This window comes from Osmia bicornis, chromosome 2, assembly GCF_907164935.1.
Source record: "Osmia bicornis bicornis chromosome 2, iOsmBic2.1, whole genome shotgun sequence".
NCBI classification, from domain to species: Eukaryota; Metazoa; Arthropoda; class Insecta; order Hymenoptera; family Megachilidae; genus Osmia; species Osmia bicornis.
In genome coordinates, this window is record NC_060217.1 from 2698463 (window position 1) to 2723651 (window position 25189).

General features: G+C 47.0%; 1 protein-coding gene across 3 annotated transcripts in view; it reads left to right on the forward strand.

Moving 5' to 3' along the window:
• The window catches only part of LOC114874090 (MOXD1 homolog 2), a 152613-nt gene that overhangs the window by 59573 nt on the left and 67851 nt on the right, over positions 1 to 25189 (forward strand). For all 3 annotated transcript variants that reach the window (XM_029183028.2, XM_029183029.2, XM_029183031.2), the window contains one exon: positions 17262 to 17539. In XM_029183028.2, coding sequence (XP_029038861.1) covers positions 17291 to 17539 — 249 coding nt within the window. In that variant the 5' untranslated portion in view covers positions 17262 to 17290. The remainder of the gene's footprint in view (positions 1 to 17261; positions 17540 to 25189) is intronic.

Below are 25189 nucleotides of genomic sequence, written 5' to 3' on the forward strand. Positions count from 1 at the left end.
AGGTAGCGAGCGTTGAGTAGTAGCTTAACGCAGCATCACTTGCGCCCTGTTGAACAGCCCAAAGGTGAAGATTCCAAGCAGTTGCTTATTACACTGTGCCCTTCCGTTTAACGCAGTTGGGCTGCATGCGAACCTCGAGAATCGCTTTAAATAGATTTCCGGGGAGGCCCTATTCTCGCGTTTGCACCCTTCGCGCGCGACCTATCTACCACCTTGCTCGAATCGCTCGAAAGACGGCCGAAACTTTTGCTTTGAGATGTCCTAAGCGAAATTGCCGGAGCTTCCATTTAAATAGTTTACCAGACTTCGGGCAGCGAAGGCAGATCCTTCGCTCCTGTTAATATCTAGGCTAATTAGACACAATTAGAGAGGACAGCTTTTAGAAGCCTAGAGTTTCCAGCTACGTCCTCGCGAGCAGTTTTAAAACTGAAAGTTTCACAGTTTCTTCGGCCCTCCTCCTTTTTCCGAGCGATAATAGTATCAAAGTTCGTAAAAGATTATTTGATGCTGTTTCGGCTAGCTTCTTAAAGGCAGCCGAAACGTTCGCCGGAAGGAAGACGATCGCGGTCTCGAGATGACTGTTGCCCGCGATAAATGCTCTCCAACAGCCGAACTGGACAATTTAATGATCGATTTAAACGGATTTCCAGCATAGCCGCGCGATTCAAATCTACAGAATGCAATTAATGAACGCGCTTTGATCGATCTAACTGGATAATCTCGACCGCAATTTCGGCACCGGCCACGTCGAGAATTCCTGTTCCTTACTCGTCATCGCGCTACGCGCTCGTTCGTCCCGCGAGCCGGTATAATTGAGTTTCCTAACGGGGGAGAGCTAGAAATTGGCCAGGTTAAAACGAATTAGCCAGGGAACAGGGACGTGGCTCCGTTTCTGCCTCGTTTTGTCCCAATTCCGATGCCATGCCGTCTAGAAGGTAATTGCCGGAAATGGCGACCGCCATACAGAAACGCAAATACTCTTGTAACCTGGCTGCGGATTACACGCTCGCCTGGAACGCTTTCCCTTTTCGATAAAAGGGAAAAACGAGATCGTTCGTTAAGCGGTTATCGTTACTCGGGGATTATCGGTTATGCGTTTTCGGTACCCTCTACCTTACCCTTCTACGTTCCTAACTTAAAGTTTACCGTCCTGTCTTAACGCGTTATTGTCCGGCTTCTTTTACACACAAGTTGTCGCCTGAAACGATTGCAACGTTTCTACGATTTTATCTCTAAAATTAATTCAACCGGTTGACAGTAGGTGTATTAAAACGCGAAGTATTTAAAAAAGCAACTCGGTGTTACGAGCGTACACGACGATCGTTCGATTCAATTAATGGAATAACTAGATTCCGAATCGATGAAACAATGTTAAACAATTTTTTACCACTCCCCACGGTGGAAAGGATTTTTCGCGCAACGAGAAGAGAGCAAATAATAGGATTGAAAATTTCCGTCGATACAGCGCACGCAATTAATTTCCCATCTGCAGGAAATATGAATTATTCTTGTTTAAAGCGTAGTTTAATATCGGCCGGCCGCGTTATTATTCCCCGCCTCGATACAGTAATCTAATTAATCTAGAACGTTGGCTTTAGCTTTGGCAACTTTTTTTTTTTTTCAATTACCTCGAACACTCATGCTCCACTTTTTAGTTTGCGAGCGTAACCGGCCTTTATTCGCAGCTATATCGATTTGTTTCGCTAGTGTGGCATACGCGCCGTAATAATTATTAACATTAATTAAGCGTCGTCTCTTAAAGAGGTTACGAGCAGGGTATTTTACAATTTGCGCCAAACGGTGCTCGTTATTCCTGTCATCGATGCCGCACGAACTCACCGTTATCAATTAGAATGATTTTACAATTAATGAGTTTAGGCGTGCAATCGGCTGCGTTTACCCTCAGGTAGCTTCGAAAGTTGTATCATCGAACCTGAACCATTGTACTGAAATTTTTCGACTGTAGGATAACGCGGTACGCATTGACTGCGACAGGATAGAATGCACGAAATTGCGATTGGCGCCCGGGGTTATGATTTCGATTCTTTTTTTTTGTCCATTTCTCTCTTTCTCTCTTTGTATCGGCAAACATACCGTACGCGAAATATCGTAAGCGGTAGCTTGCAATTTTCATGGGCCGACAACGTCGCCCGAGGGATTAGCAATACAATCATCGGCACGCCAGAGATACTCTTTCGACGTGCCATTCTGATTTCGGATGTAAATCGCTTGTTACGATGCGGAGAATACGTCGATTCGACGCCGCGAAACTACTGACCGAGTGGAACGCGAACACCCTTCGCGAGAAAACGATTCGCGAAACTGGACCTGGTCACGAAGACCATTTTTACATTTTTAACCAGGCAGGAAAGAATTGCTGAAAATTTCCAGGATAATTGCCGCTTGATTAATTGCAATTATAGCCTGCCCTATTAGACACGATAAATCTGTCTTCGTCGAGACCGATTTTTCAGTTAGATTATCTATTTTTCCTCTCTTTTATTCCTTTATTATCCTTCGGCTCAATGCATTTTTCATCGCCAGCTTCTTTTTAATGAGCGGCAAATTATTCGTGGAAGCTCGCTCTTATAAATACAATCTGCATGTTTAATGAATTTTATAATTGCACGCTCTCCTTGCTGCCTTTTTTTCAGCGATCATCTTGGTCGACGTTAATGAGAAACACAATGCTTCGCTCGATAGCGCGAGTTTAGGTAATTTTCAGCACGGAGCAAGCTGATAATTGCGCGGGAACTTGCCGCCGCGTTGGTTGCTCGTTGCGAAAGAGTTTGCCGGCTTTCCTCCGTTCCGTCGGCAAACTAAACCGTGAAAATATCAGCGAAGTAAATTAATATCGAGCTCGGTGTGGCCGTGTCCTGCTCGTCTCTGATTCGCGATGATTCGTCACTCGTAACTCGATAACCAGCGAATTTCCATTAACGCGAAATTGAAAAAGTTGTTGAAAGAAGGAGGAACGATATCGATGATTGATCGCTTTCCACTCGTGGAAACTTGGATGAGATATAGAAGAAACAACGATCGAAGAAAATTATAAAAAGATACTCGAATGATTTCAGGAGTATATTAATGAACTTCTGAAGCGCGGGACAGAATTTATCTCCGCGAAACTAAGGAAATTATGAAATTGCTCATTTCTTTTCGCATACTTGTACTTGGATCGTTCGAAATTTCGCTCGACCATGCTAGTTCCGGGTGTAATTAAGAAACAAACGAATAGAACGTTCGTTCCATGCTGATGGAAATTCGTGCTGGTCTCTATTAAAGCCAGACCTCGTATCTTTGTTCCTAGTTTCTCTGTCTTTTTATCGAATTTATTTTTACCTTGGATCTTTCGGTCGGTCGTTGCCTCGAATGCGCGTCTGATGGATGAAAAATGAATCGGTAAAAAGTGGTCGGTCTCGCGTTGGGTAAGCAGGGTATAAAAATCGAGTACGATGGTTCTCCGTTTGGTAAACGTAGGCGCTGTCCATGGGACATCGATCAATCGGTAAATTTTCGCGACGCGCGACATTCTAAGGCGTTTTTGCACCCTGTCGGATATTGGATTTCCGCGGCGTGTACCGTTGTGCATGCTTTCGCAGCAGCTGATGGCACCGGGATAAAGAATCCCGCAGGATGGATTGGATCGTTCGAGTAACACGTTGCGATTGATTTTCAGAACATGGCTTCGATCGTGGCGGACAGGAGACAAATTGCTTGAATTCGGTTGAAACTTTCGATCGATCTTCGACGTTCCTCCGCTCGCGTAACCTCCTCCTTTTTCTTCCGCCTCCACGCCTTCGTCTTATCGTGGAAATTTTTGAGCGAGCTACGCCCTGACGGACAGAGAAATGAATGGAGGGAACGCGAGCAACGGGGGAATAGTTGGGTTTCATGAACGACGCGAAGAAAATTGTCCATGCGAGCGTATTTCATCCGCGCGGCTTCGAAGCAGGAACGCGATGACGGGATCGTTCATCACGGTCACCGTGATTTATGCAATTACGCGGGCTACCCGTAAATTCTCGGCAAAATATTCCATTTAGTTGGTTAATAATCTCCGCTTCGTACTTGGCCACAGTAGAAGGGATAATAATTCAAAAGAAACGAAATCATACGCGCATAGATCGTTCGCTTATAGATGGATGCTTCGAAAGGTATCTTGCCCGCGGCTAGACAGGTTGCTGGGAATTCAGAGAAATAGAAAAACAAAGCAGAATCACGAAAGGATGATTCGTACGTCTGCAGATCGAAGGGGGTTAACCAAAGTCCAGGATAAAAGGGGATGAGCTTTAAAAAAGGTGCTTATAGACGTACCTTAGAAGCGAGGAGAGCTCTTAACGTTCCTGCTTTCGTATCGAAGATAGCTCGAATCTGTCTGCTATCGTTCGCACATACACTTCGCCGTTCGATCTCGAGAGTGAATCAAAGGCAGAACATTCTTGAATCTAAACGGAGGGTGGGCGCTTTCGCTCGAGTAGAGAAAAATCTTTCATCCATCAAATTCACGAGCTATAAAATCTTTAAATCAGCCGCAAATAGTGAAAAGCTATTTTTACGCAGCGCGGTTTGAAAACCGCGAAACAAAAGATCGAACCCGTCGCGGCTCTGTTTCCATTTAGCAAACAGGGCCACAGGTGCGAGATCGCTTGTCACGTTCGCGGAGATTTGTGTTATTATGCCGAGTACTGTTTGTTAAGCCTTTACATAATCCTCCGCGCGTGTTACTGCCTCTCGAGGGAGGCATGTTCGTTCCAATGGTGTAACTTCGTTCGAGGAGGCACGTTACAAGCCGACGAGAATCGATACAGTTTCATTCCGTTCTAGTTCGAGGATTTTTCGCGGGTCTCGTTCCGAAACAGGCCAAGCGGTAACGCGCCAATTCCGTAGCTTTGAGGAAAACTCTTTTTTCCCCGGCGAGCGTATTTTATCGTGTCGGCCGACTCGCGCGCCGAGTCGTTTGTCACGCTTCTAGTGATTTACACAATTACGCGGAGTACTGTTTGCTAACAACGTGTGCGGAACGACGAGGTTACAGGGTTCTCCGGCGAAAGGGCCGCGATGCGAGACCGCTTTACTCTCGCCGAATTTATATTAGCGAACATCGAGGGACGAAAAGAGCGTCCCACGTTGTGTTACCTGTGTAGCAATTAAGGTAATGTCGCCTTCGACGCTCCAACCACGAACGAACGGTTTGTCTTTCTCTTTGACACATTACCAGTTACCAGCGACAGAACCGCGTCTTCTGTTTACTTGGAAATGCACCGTTTAAATTTTAATATTAATTGAAATAACTGTGGAAGCTCTTGTCCAATACGATAATCAGACTTAATTTCACTAGGATTACTTGTTCATCGTTTATTTTTCTTCTTTGTCCCGAGAATTTCAAGCCTACATTAGTTAATTGTTTGGAAATTATACACAATTAGTAAGCACGGATTCATGATCCGTTTAATTCGCTTGCTCTTGCACGCCGCGGATTCCGATGGATTTCACAGACGTATTAACGCGCTCACACGTGGCTCGAAGGAATAATCGTTCGAAAACGATGATAATTCGGTTGTTCTACTTACTCGTAATCGACGATTATGCACGCCTTGCGAACAATTAATCTTTCCTTTGCGTTTACCCATTCATTGATCTTCGTTTCGATCGCGTAATTTCGATGCAGCGCCCTTTTCGAACGAATTAACGAACCTTCTGTGAAGTTAGGCTTAGCGATGCTCATCCAAGCGCTTCCGCAAGAGGATGCACCAACACATCGCAGCTCGCGTATCCGCGGTTCAATTAACGTTTCAAGAACCGGACTTATTAGATGTTCCACCGCGATAAGAATCGTATTATGCCGGCATTGATTCACCAGGAATTCACGAGCAAGCTTAACGAGTGCGGCTATTACGGTTACCGTTTAAAATATTCGTTTGAAAGTGCCAGGTAATTAACATGGCGCGCGATGGAAGGAAACAGCGAGCTGTGAGAAACTTTTTGTCTTTACTCCACCTTACGAACCACCGTCTCTATTATTTCGATTGTAATTTTCTACAAAAGATAGCGAGAGAGGATCTTACACACATTTACTTGTTATTCGACGATGGTTGTTACCTACCATCTCAGTGTAGAGGGAAGATTCTAAATTACAAGTCTTCCGAAAAATTCATAGCTGTAGGTAGGAAGGAAGGTTCGTGACGCGTGTTCAGCAGCAAGGATGGACTCGGTAGCGTGAGATATATCGCGTTCCTCCAGTCGACTGTTCGCCGTGACCTGAGTAAAGGTTGCACAATTTAAGGGTGAGCTGCATCGAAACGACTGGCTAGAGTATCTTGCCAACGAAATGGATTTGGAATCTCGTTGTCGTAGGTAGCGCGGAGTTGAGAGACGGGAGTGCGGTGGAAAGGAACACCTCGGGCATCGATGCATCCGTCCGTTCGCTCGTTCATCTATCCGCAGCAAGGTGGTCTGTGGTTTATCCCTCATTACGTGCGATTCGTTTGCGGTACGGACACTCGCATCGCGCGATTTTCTCTTGTTCCTTTCGTTCGATTCAGCGGCCAGCCTGGCCGCACACCATCTTCTTTCGCGGACCGCTGCCGCAGTTATTTATCGATTTGCAACTCGCCTCGGAGCACGTGATAACAAGGACCCTGGCGAGAGGAAGTCGTACCCTCGAGCAACCATCTTCCATCACCACCAAACACGCGTGCGTGTGTGCGCATGTAAGTGTAGGAAAGGGTGAATCGTCTGATCTCGAAGGGCGAAACGTCTTCGTCGTTTTTCGATGGCGCGAAATGATGTCAATTGTAACCGGTGGATCGTAAAGTTTTCGTGGTAATGATGTTTCTGGTTAGAATACAGGTATTTGAAAATCTAGAACAATAATTAATCCTTTCAAACCTTTTATCTCGAATGATTAAAGTTTGAACGGCTGAAGGTTTGCTATTCCGCTCGCGAGCACCTGAAACGAACAATTTTCTCATCGCGTGGTTCTCCAACGCTGATAATTACGATACCTCCTCTGTCTGATTGGCAGAGGAGGCGAGCTTCGAAGCGTTCTTCCGTCGAATCGGTGTGAATCGCAAACTCGTTTGCGGCTTGCTTTTTCGACCCGTCGAACGATCGATACACCTTCCGAACTATAAACTCGCGTTGTTCATTACGAGCGAACGCGAGCCTTGACAGCTCGATTGCGATTGGAGTGGCAATTTCGTGGAGCATCGTTCGAAGGAAAAATTGATGCTTGATTAATTGTTTCGGATCCCGCGTAAACGGGCTTTCCGCGCGAAACGTTTGGATAACGCGGATGTTTCGTTGCCTCGTCGACGTATCGAGCCAGACGGTATCGTTATTTTTGCAAAACCATTAATGAAAGTTGTTTTTTGTCCGGCGGCTAACGATCCGGCTACGAACGATTTCAGGCTCGGCCTCGCGAATGACAAGCACCGGTAGCATCCTATCGAACAGCCTCGGGCGAACAGGAAGTCACCGAAACGAATCGCCGCAATTAAGCCCGCAATTATTCCCTTCGAAGACGTTATTCCCCGTTCGACGTTAATTTAATTTGCCTCGCGGGAGACGTTGCCCGAAGAAAAACGATCGTCGAGATTGGAATCAGTTTTTAAATGCATTTTATCGGATCAGCCGCATCTCTCTGAATGTATACGACGTGGAAATTCTTCCCAGTCGATGTCCGATCGCGCTTAGAGCGTCCGATACCACTAATAAGAACCGCGCTCGGTCCATAAATTCCGCGGTTAATGCAACCGACATCCACGGAATACTTGAGAGCACACCTTTCGCGGTCCCACGCGACGCGACGCTGGCGCAGGCAATCCGCCAGCGATCTAAATATATACGTTCCCGGTTATTTCGTTTTCGAGTGGTAATTATTCAGCCCCGCAAAGGGAACCACCTTTGGTTGCGAATGCACGAGAGATTTCAAAGGGAGTATTCCATCTTTGGATCGGTTACGAAAGACCCTATCACGAATATTGCTCGTTCAATCGCGAATAAATTTCGCCCGATCCTCTCTCCGGTAGTTGCTTTTATCCAAAACTACTCTGCGAAAGGTGTCTTCGACGAGATATCTTTGACAAACATGGTCGCGGGCGTGCGTTTTCAACGGTCACGTTGATGGTACCATTTTTTCCTCTCCATTTTAAGTCCCTTAAGGAGGCCATCTTTTTCCAAAGGCATCCTGCGCACGGACACGGAGCGGCGATAGAACAGCGACTTTTGTCCATTGTTCGAAACGCCTGGAGGTAGAACCTCGGCTGATCCATCGGGAACGATAAATCCTGCACGATGTCTTAGCTTCCTTTCGCCGCGCGTCCTTGCCTCCCTGTCAACGCTGCCGCGTGTGCCAGTTGCCGCTGCCCGCGTTTCCGCTCGGTGCAGGTGCGCGTAACACGCGTGGACGGCCATCGCGGGCTACGGACAAAAGGCACGCAGCACCGTTGCGGAAGCGCGAATCCCTTGGCCAATCGCAAGTCTCGCAGGTAGACGCCATTCCCTTGAAAAGCTGCTCAAGGTGCGCTGGAAACGACAAGTGAACCTGCTAGGGCGTGGTTCCCCCTGTGATTATTTCGTCCAGCCAGGGGGACAGGTTTCGAGGGACAGGGAACGGCTTGCGTATTATCGTTATGCATGGATAAAGGGACTTTCGAGAACGATGCTGACTACCGTGGAAATTGTATCCAGCTGAGGCTAGAACGTGCTACCTGAACGTTCTTTCACGCGTACGATAAAGATTACGATAACACCGCGACGCTGTTGTTGGGTAGCGATCGTAGGACCGAGTTTGAAAGAGTAATCTTTAGTTGAAAACAAGTAGGCAAGATCGAGGTCGGCGTTGAGCGAGGAAGAATGTTACCCTGTCATCGATCACGCCGTTCAACTTTCCCATCATGGCGTTCCCTGTGATTTCATGCACGTAGATTGCTGGCTGGAGTGTCCCATAAACGTTAGGATCGGAAAGTTGACGGGAAGAACGCGATGCAATCGAACGACGCGGAAAAATGGTGGTTGACAGGGTGGGTACAGGAGTCGGGGACGGGTGAGACGATCCAGTTTCCCGGTCGGTCGAGCTTCGCCACGCGGTATCGCCGAGATAAATTCGAAGCGACGAAGCATCCGCTGGCCGCGAACCTAAGAAATATTCCCGGTAAGTTGGACAGTAAGCACCTTCGCAGCCATCATCGGCTTCGACCTGGGTACCCCGAGGATGCCTATTCCTCCTCCCTTTAAAGGGATAACGCGTTCACAGACTTATCTCATAACGTATTTACGGTTACGTTACGACGGTTATATATTATCCCGTCCCTTCCGTCTCTCACTCCGATGTATTATGCATTCCGAACGCGATGTATTCGCCTGCTCCCGTTATACGACTCATACATTTTTGACCTCGATCCATCGAGCTTATTCCGTGGCGCGGCGACATCGAAATATCGACAGGGGTTGCGTTCGATTTTCCAAGGAAAAATCTCGCGTCCATCTTGTTAGAAAATGGGCGAAGTTTCACGGTAGCGAGCCGACAACTCGAACGAGCTCGTTCACTGATCCTCCGCTGACGTCGAGCTTTCTTCTACATCTCCTGCCAACTCTCTCGTCTTTCCTTTCGTTTTTCTTTCATCCTTCTTTCCTCTCCGTTTCGCCGTCTATCCGTCCTTCTCGTGCAGATCCTACGTGGTTAAGAGTTGGATTACCCTTATGGTGCACCGCGGGCTAAATCGGCTATTATGCATACGCTGGCACTTCTGCGAGGCAAGCAAAGTCGAGTCGAGTCGAGTCGAGTCGAGGTTAGAAAGTGGTAGGGTCGAGTTCCCGTGCCTTCGAAGCTTCTCGTTCTCACCGGCAGCCGGAATCCTCCGCCTATTACTCCCTCATTTGCCCCGGGTCCATAGAAATGTAATTAAATCCCCAGAGCGGACGCGAAACGACGCGACTCGACGACGAGGAGAGCTCGCCTTGCGCCGCGCTTCGACTCGTGGGAAAGTCGCGAAGCTTCCGGAAGGGGTGGCGGAGTGGACCGGGAGGAACACTTTTGACAGGCAAGCGTTAATTAGCACCGCCAGGATCGACGACCTCATCATTTTTTTAAACTTAATTGGGCAAGCACCGCAATTAGAGGAGTCGGAATAGGGGATGAACCGGGGAGGAAAAAGAAACGCATCCGCCGGACAATCCTCCGGTCCTGCCGGAACAAAGGACGTTTCCGCGAAGAAACGTCGTATTTTTACTTCCGCCAGTTTCTCTTTTTTCCCTCCCCTCGCTCCTTTTTCTGCGACGCGACTGCACCGCATCCTCCGCGGTTGACGCAAGCGGTTCCCGGACAGAGGAAAATTAATTTCACGTTTGCGAGACGACTGCAAACTTGGCGTTAGAATTAATGCAAGATGCAGAGCCAGCGGCGTGTGTGTAGCAAGCAGAAAAACACACTGGCCACGCGAGCTCGAGAAAATAAAAACGTCACGCCGCTGGCGTGTACGGCTTCTGACGTTTGCGTACCGTTTCGCATTTAAAATTAATTGCTTTCCTCGTGTCCCGGTTGTCGCTAGAATTTCTATTCCTTTCGCCGTCGTCGTAGACGCAATTCGAGCAAGTGCTATCAAGACGTTTTCATACTCCACGATGCGTATCAGTTTTCCAAACCAGAGAAGGTTGCAGTAGAAACAACAGCAATAGAATGATCTATGTGACCCAACGTTGCATCGATGCGATTGCGTTATTCCATTCTTTCCGACTTTGAAAGTCGTTTTCCCGTGCTTTCTTATCTCTCTCTTCCTCGTTCCGTGCATCCTCTTATCCAAGCCCGAAGAAAATCCTGTCCGCTTCTCTTTCTTCGGGTTATTCGAAACTTTCCAAGTTTATCTTTTCGCGCGTCGCGTCGCGTCGTGCTTCTTCTTCGTTTCTCCCGGCCGCGCCGGTAAGAACGGCACGAGGCATCGCGATTTCTCGTCCTTTAGCTGGTTTCTCGCAGGCGGAGCCAACTTTACACTCGGCACATTACGAATACCACGATTTTCGCGTAGAAGTTATACGGTTCGGTCATTTTTAAAATGGAAAACTACGGGAAAAGTGGGTCGCGGGCTTAGCGCAACGCGGCTGCTGCTGCCAGGCTAACCCGTTCCTGGAATCCTCTTATCGGCTTTCCTGCTACCGAGTACCTCTTCGACTGGAACAAAACTGCCTAATATATTTCCTTGTTTCCGTTATTTTCGAATACTGTGTTATTAATCGATAAGCGTGCAATTTGTTGACCGTAAGTCAATCGAAATAGTTGCTTGATTTCGAGAGCATCGATCGATTAGCCGTCCAAAGTTTCGGCTCGAAATAACGTGGATAACGGGCTGGCCTAATGGCGAATGCAAACGAGAATGGTAACGCGTTGCGGTTCGCTTCATCCCATTCTTCACTTCGCAACACGGTATCGTTCGCGTTACTTTAAAATCGCTCTTGCGTGTTTTTCGACACGGTCACGTACTCGGCCGATTAGCAACGATCGAACGAATAAACGCGGCGCTAAGTCGTCCCTAACAAAGGTTCTAAGCAAATAATTCTTACATTTTAATGAATCCTGATACAAGGGTTTACGGTTAACACCGCCGCCGACTTGGTATCGCGATATTCCTGCGAGCTAAAAAGTATGCAATCTCGGTACGATGAAAAGTGCTACGAAACGCGTGCAGATCCCGGTGCAACGATAAAAAGGCCGCTCGCTATAGACTGCATTTCTGTCGTTACGTGACGCGAACACTTTGAAACTCGTTAACCCGGCCGACGAGATTCGTCTTTGCTAGCCGGTATAATTTTACACGAACCGTTTCATAGAGAGAACCCGACAATCTAATGGATTTCATCGACGCTTCGATCAATTCGGTACAAATGGATTCGATCAGCTCGATGTACAACGGACAAACTGTACAGACACCGACACCGGGGTACCATTAATGCACTCTACTCGTGCGCGTTCTGTTGCCTTCTATCGCGTCAGCACGCCTTGAAACTTTGAAACGTTTAGACCTCAGACGCGACCCGATGATAGAGAAGGCAATTTAGAACGCGTTCCAGACTCTTCTTAACGCGACATCGGATGATTTTACGGGCGTTAATTGACGTCTCAAGTCTATACTGTCAGCAGGTATATGATTTCTTCTTCCCTTTGCTTCTTTTTTTCCTATGGAAAGGAACGAAGCGACCGGTGTCAGTTTGATGGATGAACGAGACTAGGCCCGGCTGTCTTCTGTTCGACGACAGCGCATCGGTTACGTTGAAAAGTTTCGGTCTTGAAAAGTTCTCGGTTGCCTTTCGTTCTCGTCGTATACTGTTTTTAACTACATCCCGATAACGTTGGAATTTGTTGGCGATTAAAAGCGAACGAACCGCGGCTTTATAATATCCCACGTCACGCTTATCTCCGGTGTCATCCGCAGAAATTACATTTCAGCTTGCTCTTTAACGTTGCGCATCAGATTTTTCAAGCGAACCACCCCGTCCGACCGTGCTGATACAAAGTTTCTCTCTCTTTTTTTTCCCCTCCCTTTCCTTTCGTTCGTCTAGCGGAAAATCGACTAGAAAAAAATAAAAAAGGAATCACTCTCTCTTTCTTTCTTTCGTTCGTTTGTATCGTTTAAATCGTCTGGAAATCATAAACGACGATCAAGCGGACCGATGAAATTTATTCGATGCTCCGGGCTGTTTTAGTCACCGCTACGGTTCACGAATACGAGAATTCATGCGAAACTGCCGGAAGCCAGCCCTTGTACTTCGCATCTGGCTAGAGTGGACGGGGAGCTTTGCTTCTGACAGCCTCCGTATGCTTTCCGCTTTATTTATCCTGGCCGAGCAGTACGGCAGAGTTGATATTTTGTACATGACCACTCGGAGAGCGGAAATTTCTAGCTGGCACACACGAACCAACGGCTTATAGTAACATCCGAAATGCGGTAGTTCGACTGCGGACCAATGGGTGCGCGGTAAAACATCTCTCGTTTACGGGAAGGGAGGAAGCCTCCTGGTGCAATTTCGTTTCGCGTTCTAACAACGAGCGGGCACCCGTTTCTCAAACAATCCTAGCCACCGCGACTGAGCCTGGCTGTGTCGTTCGATCGTAGACGAGCAAGGGAGTTCTCGCGCAATTTCGATCCGGCCGCTTCACCGTCGGCCACTCGACGATTTATTTAACTTTAAGAGAAGTTGAACGGCAAAGTGGTGGCTGCTGGAAGAGCAGGGTTGCGCGCCAGCTCGAGGATACGGGAGGGGTGAAGGTAGGAGAATAGCCTGGTTTTGCCGGGGCGTGAAAGGGTAGAATAGGTGGATGCACGAGCCATGCGTGGATGGAAAAGCTGACAGGCCCCTCTGACGTTCCGGGGCGTCAATGTATTGGGGGTACGTTCCAGGTTGATGCCACTGGCGCTGGACGCAATTTGAGAGCAATCGACTGAACGACACGCCGCAAATCAAACCCGTCCGTGGTAGTCGTGTGTTAGCCAGCCTCGTCTCTGCCCACTGCATCCCCCTCGAATCGCATCCCTCTTTACCCTTCTCCACCAATCCTCTACCATTGCCTATACCTCCTACTCGTGTCGCCGCACAGTAGTACAGATCGAAGGATTTACCGACGTTTAAACAAAAATACCATCACTGAATTATTATTCTTCGAAATTGTCAGCATTAAGTCGTTCAGCTGGATATTTTTTTACGGTTCGAGGGTTACATCAAAATGCCACGAAATTCTCTCTCTCTCTCTCTCTCTGTCATCTTTCATCCCTTCTCCCCTCCCTTAACACCCTTTTCGTATCACGGACCCGCACTGTCCTCTCAATTCGAGTTGACGCTTCTCCGTACGGTGGAACGGTTCGAGTTCGCCGAGCGACAGCTGCTCCTGTCGATGCATCACCTCGCATCCGGCGCGTATTACACCGCTGTTACTGTTAATTGAATCGATCGTTTTCAGATTGGCGGTTGCTCTACTAGCACCGTAAAATCGACGAAATCACGTCGCGCATGGTGCATGCATAAGCGAGGATTCCCGAGGGTGTGAGGATCGGTCGGGGGATGCTGCGAGGCATAGTCGGACGGGCCACAAATTCGGTGTATTCGATGCACCGATTCGAGGAACAGGATAACGATTCAACTCGCGTGCATCCGTTTCGGTTTGCGCTATTTTATTCGCTGAGGAATCGTCGCGATTGATATTTTTTTTTATTTTTTCTTTCACGTTACTTCTCTGTTTAATTTCATGGATGATAATTGACAGTGAAAAATACGTTTTCCAATACGGTTAATGAGTTCGCAGCGACGACGCAAACTTCACGGTTGAAATATCATGAATCGTTACAGAGGCAATTATTAAGAATCGGACGCGCACGAAAACAAGCTTCTCTGACGAGCGTTTGAAGCTGTAGAGTTTCCATGGTACAGTTTGATTGCCGGTCGAACTTTGACTATTTGTACGACCTTATTTGCGGTTTCCGCTTCTTGGGATCCAAGTTTCCTGACGCTGCGCCCCGTCGGCGATGATTATGTTTCAGTAAACCGTGTACAATTCTAACGAATTACTCCTAAATTGATAAAATTTCCGTTTGAAAAATTGATGACTTCGATAATCTCGTAATAAGGATTAATTTAATCAACGTAATAGCTATTATCGATTAAATGTTAGTCTCATAAACATTGCAGACCGAATCCGGGATTTACTTCATCACTATTACATCCATTTCCCAATAGTGAATTCTCTATTACACGGAGTTAAAATATCCGAGAAAGACTGAATTTTTTAAATTTACGTTCCGACTCGTTTTACCGTAATCCGTCGCTTAAAAATTACAGGACTCAAATTTACCTTTAATCCCCAATCGATCCATGTTATGTAACCAACACAATCGATTCGACACCGACCGGAAAAGCACGCGACCCGTGAATTTGAACCATTTAATTTTATCCAGTCCAGGATTATGCTATTACAAAATCGTTTACCGTTAAAAACTGATATAAATCGTTTCCTTCCTCGAACTATTTTTTATACATGTTCCAATATTGAAAGGCACAAACGATATAGTATAAAATATAATCAATTACAATGTAGAATTTTGATTGCAAAATATCTAGGAATTAATAATTAAAATTTCTATGGAGTAATTGTCGATAAATACTTCCTAGTTGAAACGTAATAAATAGAATTGGTTTCAATTAACTCGAGCCAGCCAAAAAGCTTGCCACTAATTCCGCCGGTTAAACGGTACTTAAGTCAAAGCCATCGATCCCGATTATGTACCAAGCGGAATATTACTGGTTCGACATCGCTTCTGTGCCCCTGTTACTCGAACGGTTACGCGTTACACCATTGTTGTCGTTAATTAAAACGTTCTGTCCCATAGTTGCGGTCGTTTCGCGGTGCTCGAAATCGCGTGAAGCACGTGACCGGTCGGAATCGCAGCGTTTTCCACGGAACGGGAAAACATGGAGGCGCAGAATATAGGAACGACGCGTTCCACTGATCGATGATCTCTGCGATCCGCTTAATTCTCTGCTTTTCCAACCGCGGGAAACGAATAGTTGAACGGTACCGCGATGCGCCCACTCGTCCGACACTTCGGGACGTTACGTCGCATCGTTTCGTGGATTTGCATCCGCCTCGTTCGAGCGTCCACGCGATCGTTACTGTTAATCGATTCGATTGCTTTCGAATTGACAGTTCTCTTGACAGTGTCCAGCTGATTTACCGTCGGATGTTTGCACACGGGCGCGGACAAAAGAGATTTCGACGAACCGGCCATCTGTTTTTCCGTCCTCCCCTGTCGACGATCGACCGTTTCGCCGCGCACGCGACCCTCATTGAATTTTTTAATCGTCCCCGTTGCCGAATCAATTCGATTTCCTTCGCGCTACCGCTTCCGCGGCTTGTTTTTCGGCCGCCATCATGGACCGCGGTTACGAATCTCTTCTCTTTTTTAACCCGTTCCGCTTTCCATACCGGCGCAACTCTTCCTTGCTCGTTTTTGCTTGTCGGTGCTCGCGACGCGCAGTTCCGTGCACCGGCCGGAGCGAGTGTGTGCGGACCGCTTAATCCGCAGCCCCGAATCGAGTTTTTCTTTTCCTCTCGAAATTCACTTCCACCGTCCTGCTTGATTGCCGCGAGTGCAATATTCGTATAAACGACTCATCCGTCGGTGCGGTGTTTGCTGACCGCGTTTAACAGACTTCTTCCTTTTTCTCGCTCGATCATCCGTGAAATTCTTTCTACGTTCGCCCGTAGCGTACCTATTCGGCCGAAACGTTAATTACTCTGTACACTTCTTTTTTCTTTTCCCGTCCGAAAAGTGTACGGATTCTTGGTCGGAGCAAAGTGAAATTGATGGCGGCGGTATCGACGCGAGGTCGCGAAAGAACCGGAAACGAGAACGTATATATCGGTGATACACCGGCGATTCGCGATAAGGCGATCGGGAATTAAGGTCAACATCAATCATCGTCCGCGAATCGAGTTTGCGATTAATCTTTCTGTTTAACAGCGAATCTACCTAGCGCGGACCGATTCGTTGGACAGTCGACGAGATAAATCGATTGAAACGTATCTACCGTTAGATCGAATCGCTTTAATCCACGGTAGCCAGAAATTTTACGTAATTTCCTGAACGTGGCGGTACAATGTTCCTGTCCCCGTTCTCTCGTAACACTGGATCCACTAGAACACAAAGCGTGTACGTTGGGAAAACAGTAAAGAAGTTAATAGGATTTTTCACGGGAAGCAAGTGAAAATGGTCGGCGAAAGAAAGGTGTACGTACAGGGACGTCATTTTGCACGATAAACGGGTCACATGCGAAACGGGAAGTGAAACGCAGCGGCGAGTCGTTTATGTTTTAAAGGAACTCGTCGATGCGGCTGCAACGCGGCTAATGGACAGCTACCGCTGTTAAAATATTAAAGGAAAATATTGCTCGGCCTTCCTATGGCCGCGTAATACTCCTAAATAGAAGCCTAACGATCTACCGCCAGCATAGAAACGAGAGTTATACGCGAGTCTGGGTTCGATGACGATGGGAGCGAAGCATCTATACGCGTTATAACGCGAAAGTTAACGAGTAGTAAAAAGCAGATCGTTGCCTTGCATCATTACCACGTTTTCCAGTGCAAGAACTCGAAGTACTTAAATACAATTTCAACGTCGAGTTGTAACGAAAGTTTCCCAGACATTCCGCGTAATTTTAATTGTTTATCGCGCACTTTTGAGCTATGTATTAACACGTTAACGATCTGATTGCAGATGTATTGAGAGAACACTAGAGGTCGAAGATGAAGACAGTAATCGCTTCGTGTTTCCTCCTGTTGGTCAGCGGTGTCTTCTGTGTGGAATGGAAACACAGCGCCGTGCTGGACGATAATTTCCTGGTCCTTTGGACACCTGGCGAGAGGGATATTATATTCGAGGTTCAAGTGAAAACACTGGGCTACGTGGGACTCGGTTTCACCAAGGACGATGGAAAATTCGGTGCTGACATGGTCATCGGCTGGGTCGACAACAATGGACAGCTGCATCTTCAGGTAAGTGTCATCGAATGAAAAATTCTTATTTCTTTGAAAATTCCTTTAAATCGTCGAAGCTTCGAACGAGACAATCAATCATGCGCAAAAGGACGATCGAAAAGAAGAGCGTAATTATTATCTGTCCTTAGGCGTGTAATGGAGGGCGAATTGAAAATGATCGTCCCGCGTTCTAGCGAAATTACATTGATTTCCCGTACGTTGACGTCGAATAATTTCGACTAATTACTCTTATGCTACCGATCCGTTGCTTCGTCTGTTGGTAGAGATGATTTTGGTTCGCGTAAGGGAACGCGCATAATGATAGTCCTTTCGAAGATAAGTAATGGGTTTCTCGTTTCGATCGGTGCATCGGATAGTTATCAATCTTACCGAACGAAGCGAGCGGAGCGGCCTGTCATTACGGTTGCTCGTCATTTTGTACGACACTTTGTCGTTTTATTTCGCAGCCGCCGATTATCTCTCGTACGATTTTCGGTCACCGGCCAGAGGTATGATGTATCGCTTTTATCGAAACTGTATATTCCTCGCAACGAGAACCGGACGTTACGCGATCGAGCGGATAACTTTTTCTCCTATCGAAAGTCGAAATCCAACGGAACACGAGCGGAGCACGTTGCGCGGGTATAATAAACCAACGGAAACGGGCGAGGAGAAATAAACGTATAAAAGTTTGCCTCGTGATTTTTCACCTGAACCGGGTCACGCTTAAAATGTCATCTAGATCGGTGAACGGGTACGATGCTTGTTCAAATACCGCGAGGTTAACGCGGCAGACGTTGCGGCGAAGGAAACGCACGTGAACCGGTTTAAATTCGGCAAATAAACGGCGCTACGTGTGCGTGCATAGAATTCTCAACGATGGCCAGGAACGCGGTTTATTTTCGAGTACCGTTTAAATTTAAAACATCATTATTCCGCCACATCTGGTGACGCAAACCCTTCTGGAGAATCGGACTCAAGGGGATTACGCTCTATCCTTCCTTTCATCAGCGTTACACGGCTCTTGTCATTTTAGCCCGGTTCCTCGTAGCATCGGCTTCAACTGCGGATGCGTTGCTTTTTTCCCTCGTAACGTTTCTACGGAGGCAAATGGGACGAGCGGTAGCACGTCTCTTTCCTCCCTCATTTGCACATTCGTCGTTGAATATTTCTTTTACAACCGCTCGGCCGACGCGACGGCCGCGTTACGCGCCGGCATTTCCATCATCAGCCGCGGGGGTTGCTCGACGCGGAATTTCCTGGCGACGACAAATTCGCTAGACTTCGCGCTGCGTCACTGTCAGCCCGTTTGTCGACAGATGTTCAGTTTCTCTTTTTCCGATTACCATCATGAACGACCGGCAATTTTGCCTCTTCAACGCTCGAGATAGAATGACTTTTGTCTTTGTAATTTCGCATCGATGATGATGCGATTCGACAGGTTTATTGGATCCAAATGGTTCATCTCTGTTCGCATTGACAACGCTCACATTGATGCAAACAATGTTCTCAATGATGAACCCATATTCCTGGTTCCATCAATTTGAGTAATAGATGGCAACGCTAATTAGATTCCAACACAATTACTAATTTCCTAGTACATATGACGGGGTCGTGCGAGATCAGCAACCGCTTTATTGAGATCTCCCTAGCGTTTCTCTTAAAATGGAAAAGAGCCGCAACATAGAAACGCGTACGAAGGGAAGGACGCAATATAGAAAAGCAATCTTCTCCGGAGGATAGAAAGGGGCAACCGAGTGAACGTTGGGTCGGTGCTTAGGTACATATCTAGGTAGGTAGGTAGTCGGGCTGCAGATCGCGTCCGTCTCGCGTGTCCGCAATTTTTCCGCTAGAATCGTTGCCCGCTCGTTCCATAATGCATGCCGTGGCGAGCAATGCTCTGTGCGATGCAGCCGTCGCTGAACGTTCTCATAGAGAGCGACGCCACCGGACCGAGTGGAAGGGAACCGAAGAGATAGAGCGAAAAGAAAACAGCCGACAGAGGGAAGGTTTTTCCTTATGATCGTAATCTTTGAACCAGAACAACCGTGGATGTCCAGACAGTCCAGTTGACCGGTATCGAACTCAATAAATATCCCAGCGATAGATTTCTTATCCTCGTGGAGATTCATTTTAAACATCTCCAATTTTCTTATTCGTATGGTTAGTTCGGGGCGGCGACCGCCAGGTGGCGACGGGATTTGATCTATTCTCGCTGGCGGTTCTCCGACATAAGTTCCAAAAAGCGGAGTTATAAGCGTCTGGGGCAGGGATCGTCTATCGTCAGCTCCACTGACGAGTCTAGCAGACGATTCCGAGACGAAACGCCTTTTTCTCTCCCTACATCTTCGAGATAAAATTTCTCTGTTAGGGTAATAATCGAGGATCTCGCGTCGATCTTGTCGCTTGATCGTTGCTCTTCATAGAATTATTTGACACGAACCACCTCGTAGCTTGCTGGTTGAACGTGAGATAGAAGTAACGTTCCGGAAGACGAATCGAAGTTGATTAAAGATGTACGCTTGATACATTTGCCGTTTCCGACTGCCGGCTTTTGTGTGTTCAACCACTTCGATCCTCTCGTCTCTTCCGTCGGCTGAATTCAATTTTCCTGGTCTAATTCTTTTATTCGCTTCGTTTAACTTCCCTGTTCCGTTCGGCACGTCGTTTCAAGACGGATCCGTGGTTCGATCTCTACTTGAGGTATTTTCTACCTGGAATGCTTTTCGAACGACCTACTACGACGCGAGACGACGGATCGCTACTATTTTCGTTAGAAAAATCAGATGGGATGATCGCATCAGTGTAGGTACTTTACGAACTTGCCGCGAAAAATGTCAATTATTCGAAGTGGGTAGACAAAAATGGCGCAATTTTATAATCCACTCTCGCAAACGTCCGTTCGTGTTGCATTTTGAGCCGAGTGCCAAGCGGCAAACAAGAGACGAAAGAACGTGGCTGAGAGACACCGCGGGGCGATACTGAGTGCACCGGTTAATATTTAACGATACTTCTAGAGCAGCTCCGCGAGAAGCACGGGAAAGAATACCTCTGCGACTGGCACACGGCTAAATAATGTAGCGTGATAAATCGTTCGACGGTTTATCCGAGCGTCGTCTCGGCTCGATTCGAATGAAAACGGAGCCGCGCGGAGGGGTCGAGGAACGCGTGAAAACTCGGTTAATTCGTGATTATTTCAGCCACTCATCAGCTCGACTTGGCATACTGAGTCGAAACGAGCCTTCAGCGAAATGGTAATGAGATCTCGCTGCATCAGTTAATTTCCCTATCTGCTCGAGGTGTTTCCGCGACTTTCTCGCTTCCCTCTTCGCTTGCACCGCGAGTCGAATGTAATCACGGTGTGGGACCGGATGCAGGACAGTCGCGGGTGCTTGGGCGAGGAAAAAAAAACGAGAAGCGTGCGACATTTCGCGCAGAATGAAATTCCTATTCCGCATTGTCGCCGGTTTGCCACTGCAGTCGGCTAAAGTGGCTGAAAAACGCCACCGGAATGGGATGAAAATGCAGTGGAAAAGCGTACAGGTCGATGCATATTTTCGTTCTCGTTACACGTGAAACACTTGTTACGTGTACGTTCACGTTAACATCCTTTTCAATCTGAATTCTTTTTCATTTCTTAAATAACATTCCGCAATTTATCGGAAGGGTTTCTGAGCTGGGGTAAGGGATGAACGCAAGAAGGGTGCTTTGGACGCTACCCAGCGTTCGAATCGACGTGCGAACGCGGGGCGTTCTGCTCTCGCGTTCTTACATGCAAAATCTATTCCGATCTGGACGCATTGGAATTTAGATTGGAATTTAGCTGGACGAAATGGTTGCAGCAGAATAGTATGTATGAAATGGCGCACAGTTTTTGCGGAAGTATGTAGAGTAGCTTCTATCTCGAAGATTTTTGATAGCAAAATTTTCTATTGGAATATAAACGAAGTCCTTATCCCTCCATCGTATCCGTCCCTTCTTCAATACATAGATAAATTATCACTTGAGTTCATGATCATTTATCTGGTAATTCTTTTAAAAACCCAACATACTCTTCGTAATTGCATTCCAATCGTTAACGGTTATCCATAAGCTTCTAATGTGCGCGTACGCTTATTCGCAATCAATCTTCAGTAAATTTCATTATCTATCGTGGTTTCGCGTGATTATAGTCAATTACTCGTCTAGGAACCCGTCGCAGAATCGGCGACATCGAAGTCGGGAACAATCGGAAGGGTTAAACACGACGGCTGCGAGAAAACACAGTGGCCATAGTCGCGCGAATGCGAGCTGGACAAAACAGAAAAAAACGTTTTCACGATGGCGGCGTGGAAGGAGAGGGCTGAAAGAATTTTGTGGATATTTGCGAACGCGCGTGTCCACATTGAATTCTATTCGATGTTCGCAAACACGTGGCCCGCGACGGCTTTATTGTGCACCGTGCACAACGTCGGTCTGCCGACCTGCTCTCGTACGTTCGTTCCGACCGTGTTTGGTGAATAAATGATATGTTTAGTAATACCACGTCGCAGTGCGCTACTCGTCGACGTCCACGAGGGCGAAGGGCATAAAGCACGGTCTGAGTAACTATTTACCTTCTCTGATCAAATAAATCGCGAAAGAATCGCGGGGTCAGTTGCTGAAATAATAGCTCGCTTCGTTGAATCGAATCACGTTTTCAATAATAAACATTTCTCATCGGAATTCTTATTCATCCATCTCAGGATTTACCGCATCTTCAACATCTTCCAGAAATTCGTGAAAATCATTTTTATTCAGAAACTTGTAAAAGTAACCTAACCCAACGACGCGTAAACTTGCAACTGGCGCACTCGTGCAGCCACGAACGAACGATATCGAAAGAAACGGAAACGAGCGAAAAAGGAAAAACAGGGGGAAAACGGTGAAAATGCCGAAGCTCGCGAGGGTGCTTAACGCTGGCGCGCATCGTTCTCGCGTAAAAATACTAGCGATGCATCTGCATACGCGGCCCGGCTGCTGTTCGCTGCAACCGCGTCGGAGGAGCGAGCAGCGGGGGTTGGGAAATGGGGGGTGAGAGGTCTGTATAAATGCACGGGGGCTATTCCCAAGGTACTCGCAGCATAGGATCCCCTCAATGCGATTTTACCCGTCGTAAATAGGATTCAGGGTAAATGCAGTTACCTATATGTATATACACACGTGCGCGTATTCGTGGGTGTACGTGCGAGAGTAACGCAGGTTCCTGTACAAAATGATGTCGCGGCACTGTTTAAAAGCTCTTCTGCTGCTCCTCTACGTCGAGAGTGTGCGCGATATCGAGAGTCGGAAGGAAAAATCAGCGGACGAGGAACGAGGGCACGATCGTGGCTAACAGAGATCGGCTTTCTGATCCGAAGCTCCTTGAAGCGTTGAATAAATGCTTTGTCTCTAACTGCGGCTCGTTAGTGGGTCAAAATGGCGGACGGGTTGGCTGGATTTGCCGACAGGGGGTGGAAAACTTGATAGTTGAGCGAGCCTGCCTAGAAATATTTCCTTTTTCCATTCGTTTAGTTTCTTTAAACTACAAATTGACGCTGTCGCAGTTAAACGCGACGCGTTCGCTCTTTTTTTCTCCCTCCGGACCTTTTATTCGGGTCGCCAGGATTGACGCGAGCTAACAATGTAACGAAACAATCGATACGATCCGCTCGAGTGTACAACATTTAATATCGTTATTTCGTTTGGTTCGCGCGCGTTGCGCTGCTCCATTGGGAAAATAAAACGTTTCCATGAAACGCTGATCCGTCTTTGTGACGGTCAATTTTCCGAAGCGATTCCAGAGAAATGGTCGCATTAATGCTCGCGGGTGAAAATAATTGATGAGATCGCAGCCTGGTATTAGTCTAATTCCATCGAGCCTTGCACAGATGCGCAGAGAGAGAGAGAGAGAACCAATTTTTTTTTTCTCTCCTTTATCTCCTTTCCTTTTCTTCTCGTTCCTTTCATCCCCCTCTTGGCAGCACCGTGAAAACGGGGACGCGCAATTGCGGCAGCCGATCACCTTTCCGACGATGAACCTTTCACTTAGCCGATTCGATTATTGACTCTGCACCCGGGGTACTTATCGGATCAGAATAGAAGGCGTGTTATAGCGTTTGAAATGAAGTCGGGGGTGTTGGAGGATCGTTGAAATAGGGGGTGGTGTAAGAGGTTTTCCGACTGAAAGCTAACCGGCTTGCATGCCGATTCACTTTTTGAGGATCTTCCTTTGCTATTTGACGGGTTTCTCGCGTTATCCACGCTGCGAGCTGAGCGAAATCAAAATTCTCCTTCTGCAAGAGAACTATTTAGGATTCCATCTGTAGGAACGAACCGAGAGTATCCCGTTTGAGAGCAGTGTTCCGAGTCGGGCGTTCCGGATAGCATAAAATTGAATACCACAAATCATGCAGACTACGTGGTGGCTTTGATATCGCCGTTCGTGTAAATTATATTATCCCAACGGACGGTCGAGAAATATTTTAAGATAAAACCGGCAACCGGCTCGAATGGAAACGACGAAGGATCGCCGTTCTGACGTTTCACAGCGAGCAAAGTTTACTCGGAGATATATCGTTTCTACGATTCCTTTGCTATCTCTCCAAGCATTCGTCAGACGATGATATTGATTCAACAGTGGTGTACTATACGCGAATCGACATTCGAGAAAGTAACGGGACGATAAATTTGTTAAACTACCTCTTTCAATCGTAATAACACAAATTTCATTCGATCGATCCAAACGTACAATATTATAAATACACATGTGCAAGTTCCTTTAACTCAGAATTTATACACGAACCATCGTTCTCTAAACGGTGCGATAATTTCAAGAAACGACTTGGAATTTTTCCTCTATTAAAATACGATTGATTCGCAAGAAAGGTTTTCCATTCCGGCGGAAGTAATCGAAGCACAAAGTAGTTGAAAAGATAAACTGACAAACGTCGCGAGAGACGTGGCTGGTTGGTAAAGTAACAGCTGAATTGAAAGATTCTCGGAACGTACATCTATAGCCATTAGCTTTATTAAGCTGCAGTCGGAGCGCAACAAAAAGCGCTGATGTCGCGTCAGCGAATGTCGAGAGGAAGGCGTTGGAGCAGAAATTAATTTCACTGTAAATGGTATTATAACGACGATGGTTATTACGTTGCTGGCACTTAAGGTGTCCGTCGAGAAGCCACATAATGGCATTCGGAGTGGATTTTGTACTCGGTCGCGAAATGTATGCCCGAAACGACTCCGTGGAAGATTCTTCTCTGTACGAACGGCTTCAAAAGATTCTCGGCCCGAAGGGATGCCTCGCATGCTGATTTCGTCTCTCGTCGTCTTTGGAGCAGTTCGGCGCCCGGGGCTGCGTCTAGACTCCTCGAGACGAGATTACTCAGACCCAAATCCTTCCGAGAAGGACCATTTAAATCTTAAAATTCAAACGAGTCCCCCTCGAACCATTCTAATGGCGCTAATACGATTGTCCTTACGATTTAACGCGCCAGCAATCAGATTGTCCCTCCTAGTTAATCCCTTTATTAAGAAAATTCGATTTCGATAAAAGATAATTGTTTCACTTTGCATCAACCAGGAACGATATTCTTCTCTCTATGGACCATCTTTTGCCGTCCATTTTTCCCCCCTGAATCCTTCCGCGGTGAATGGGTTAAGGGAAAA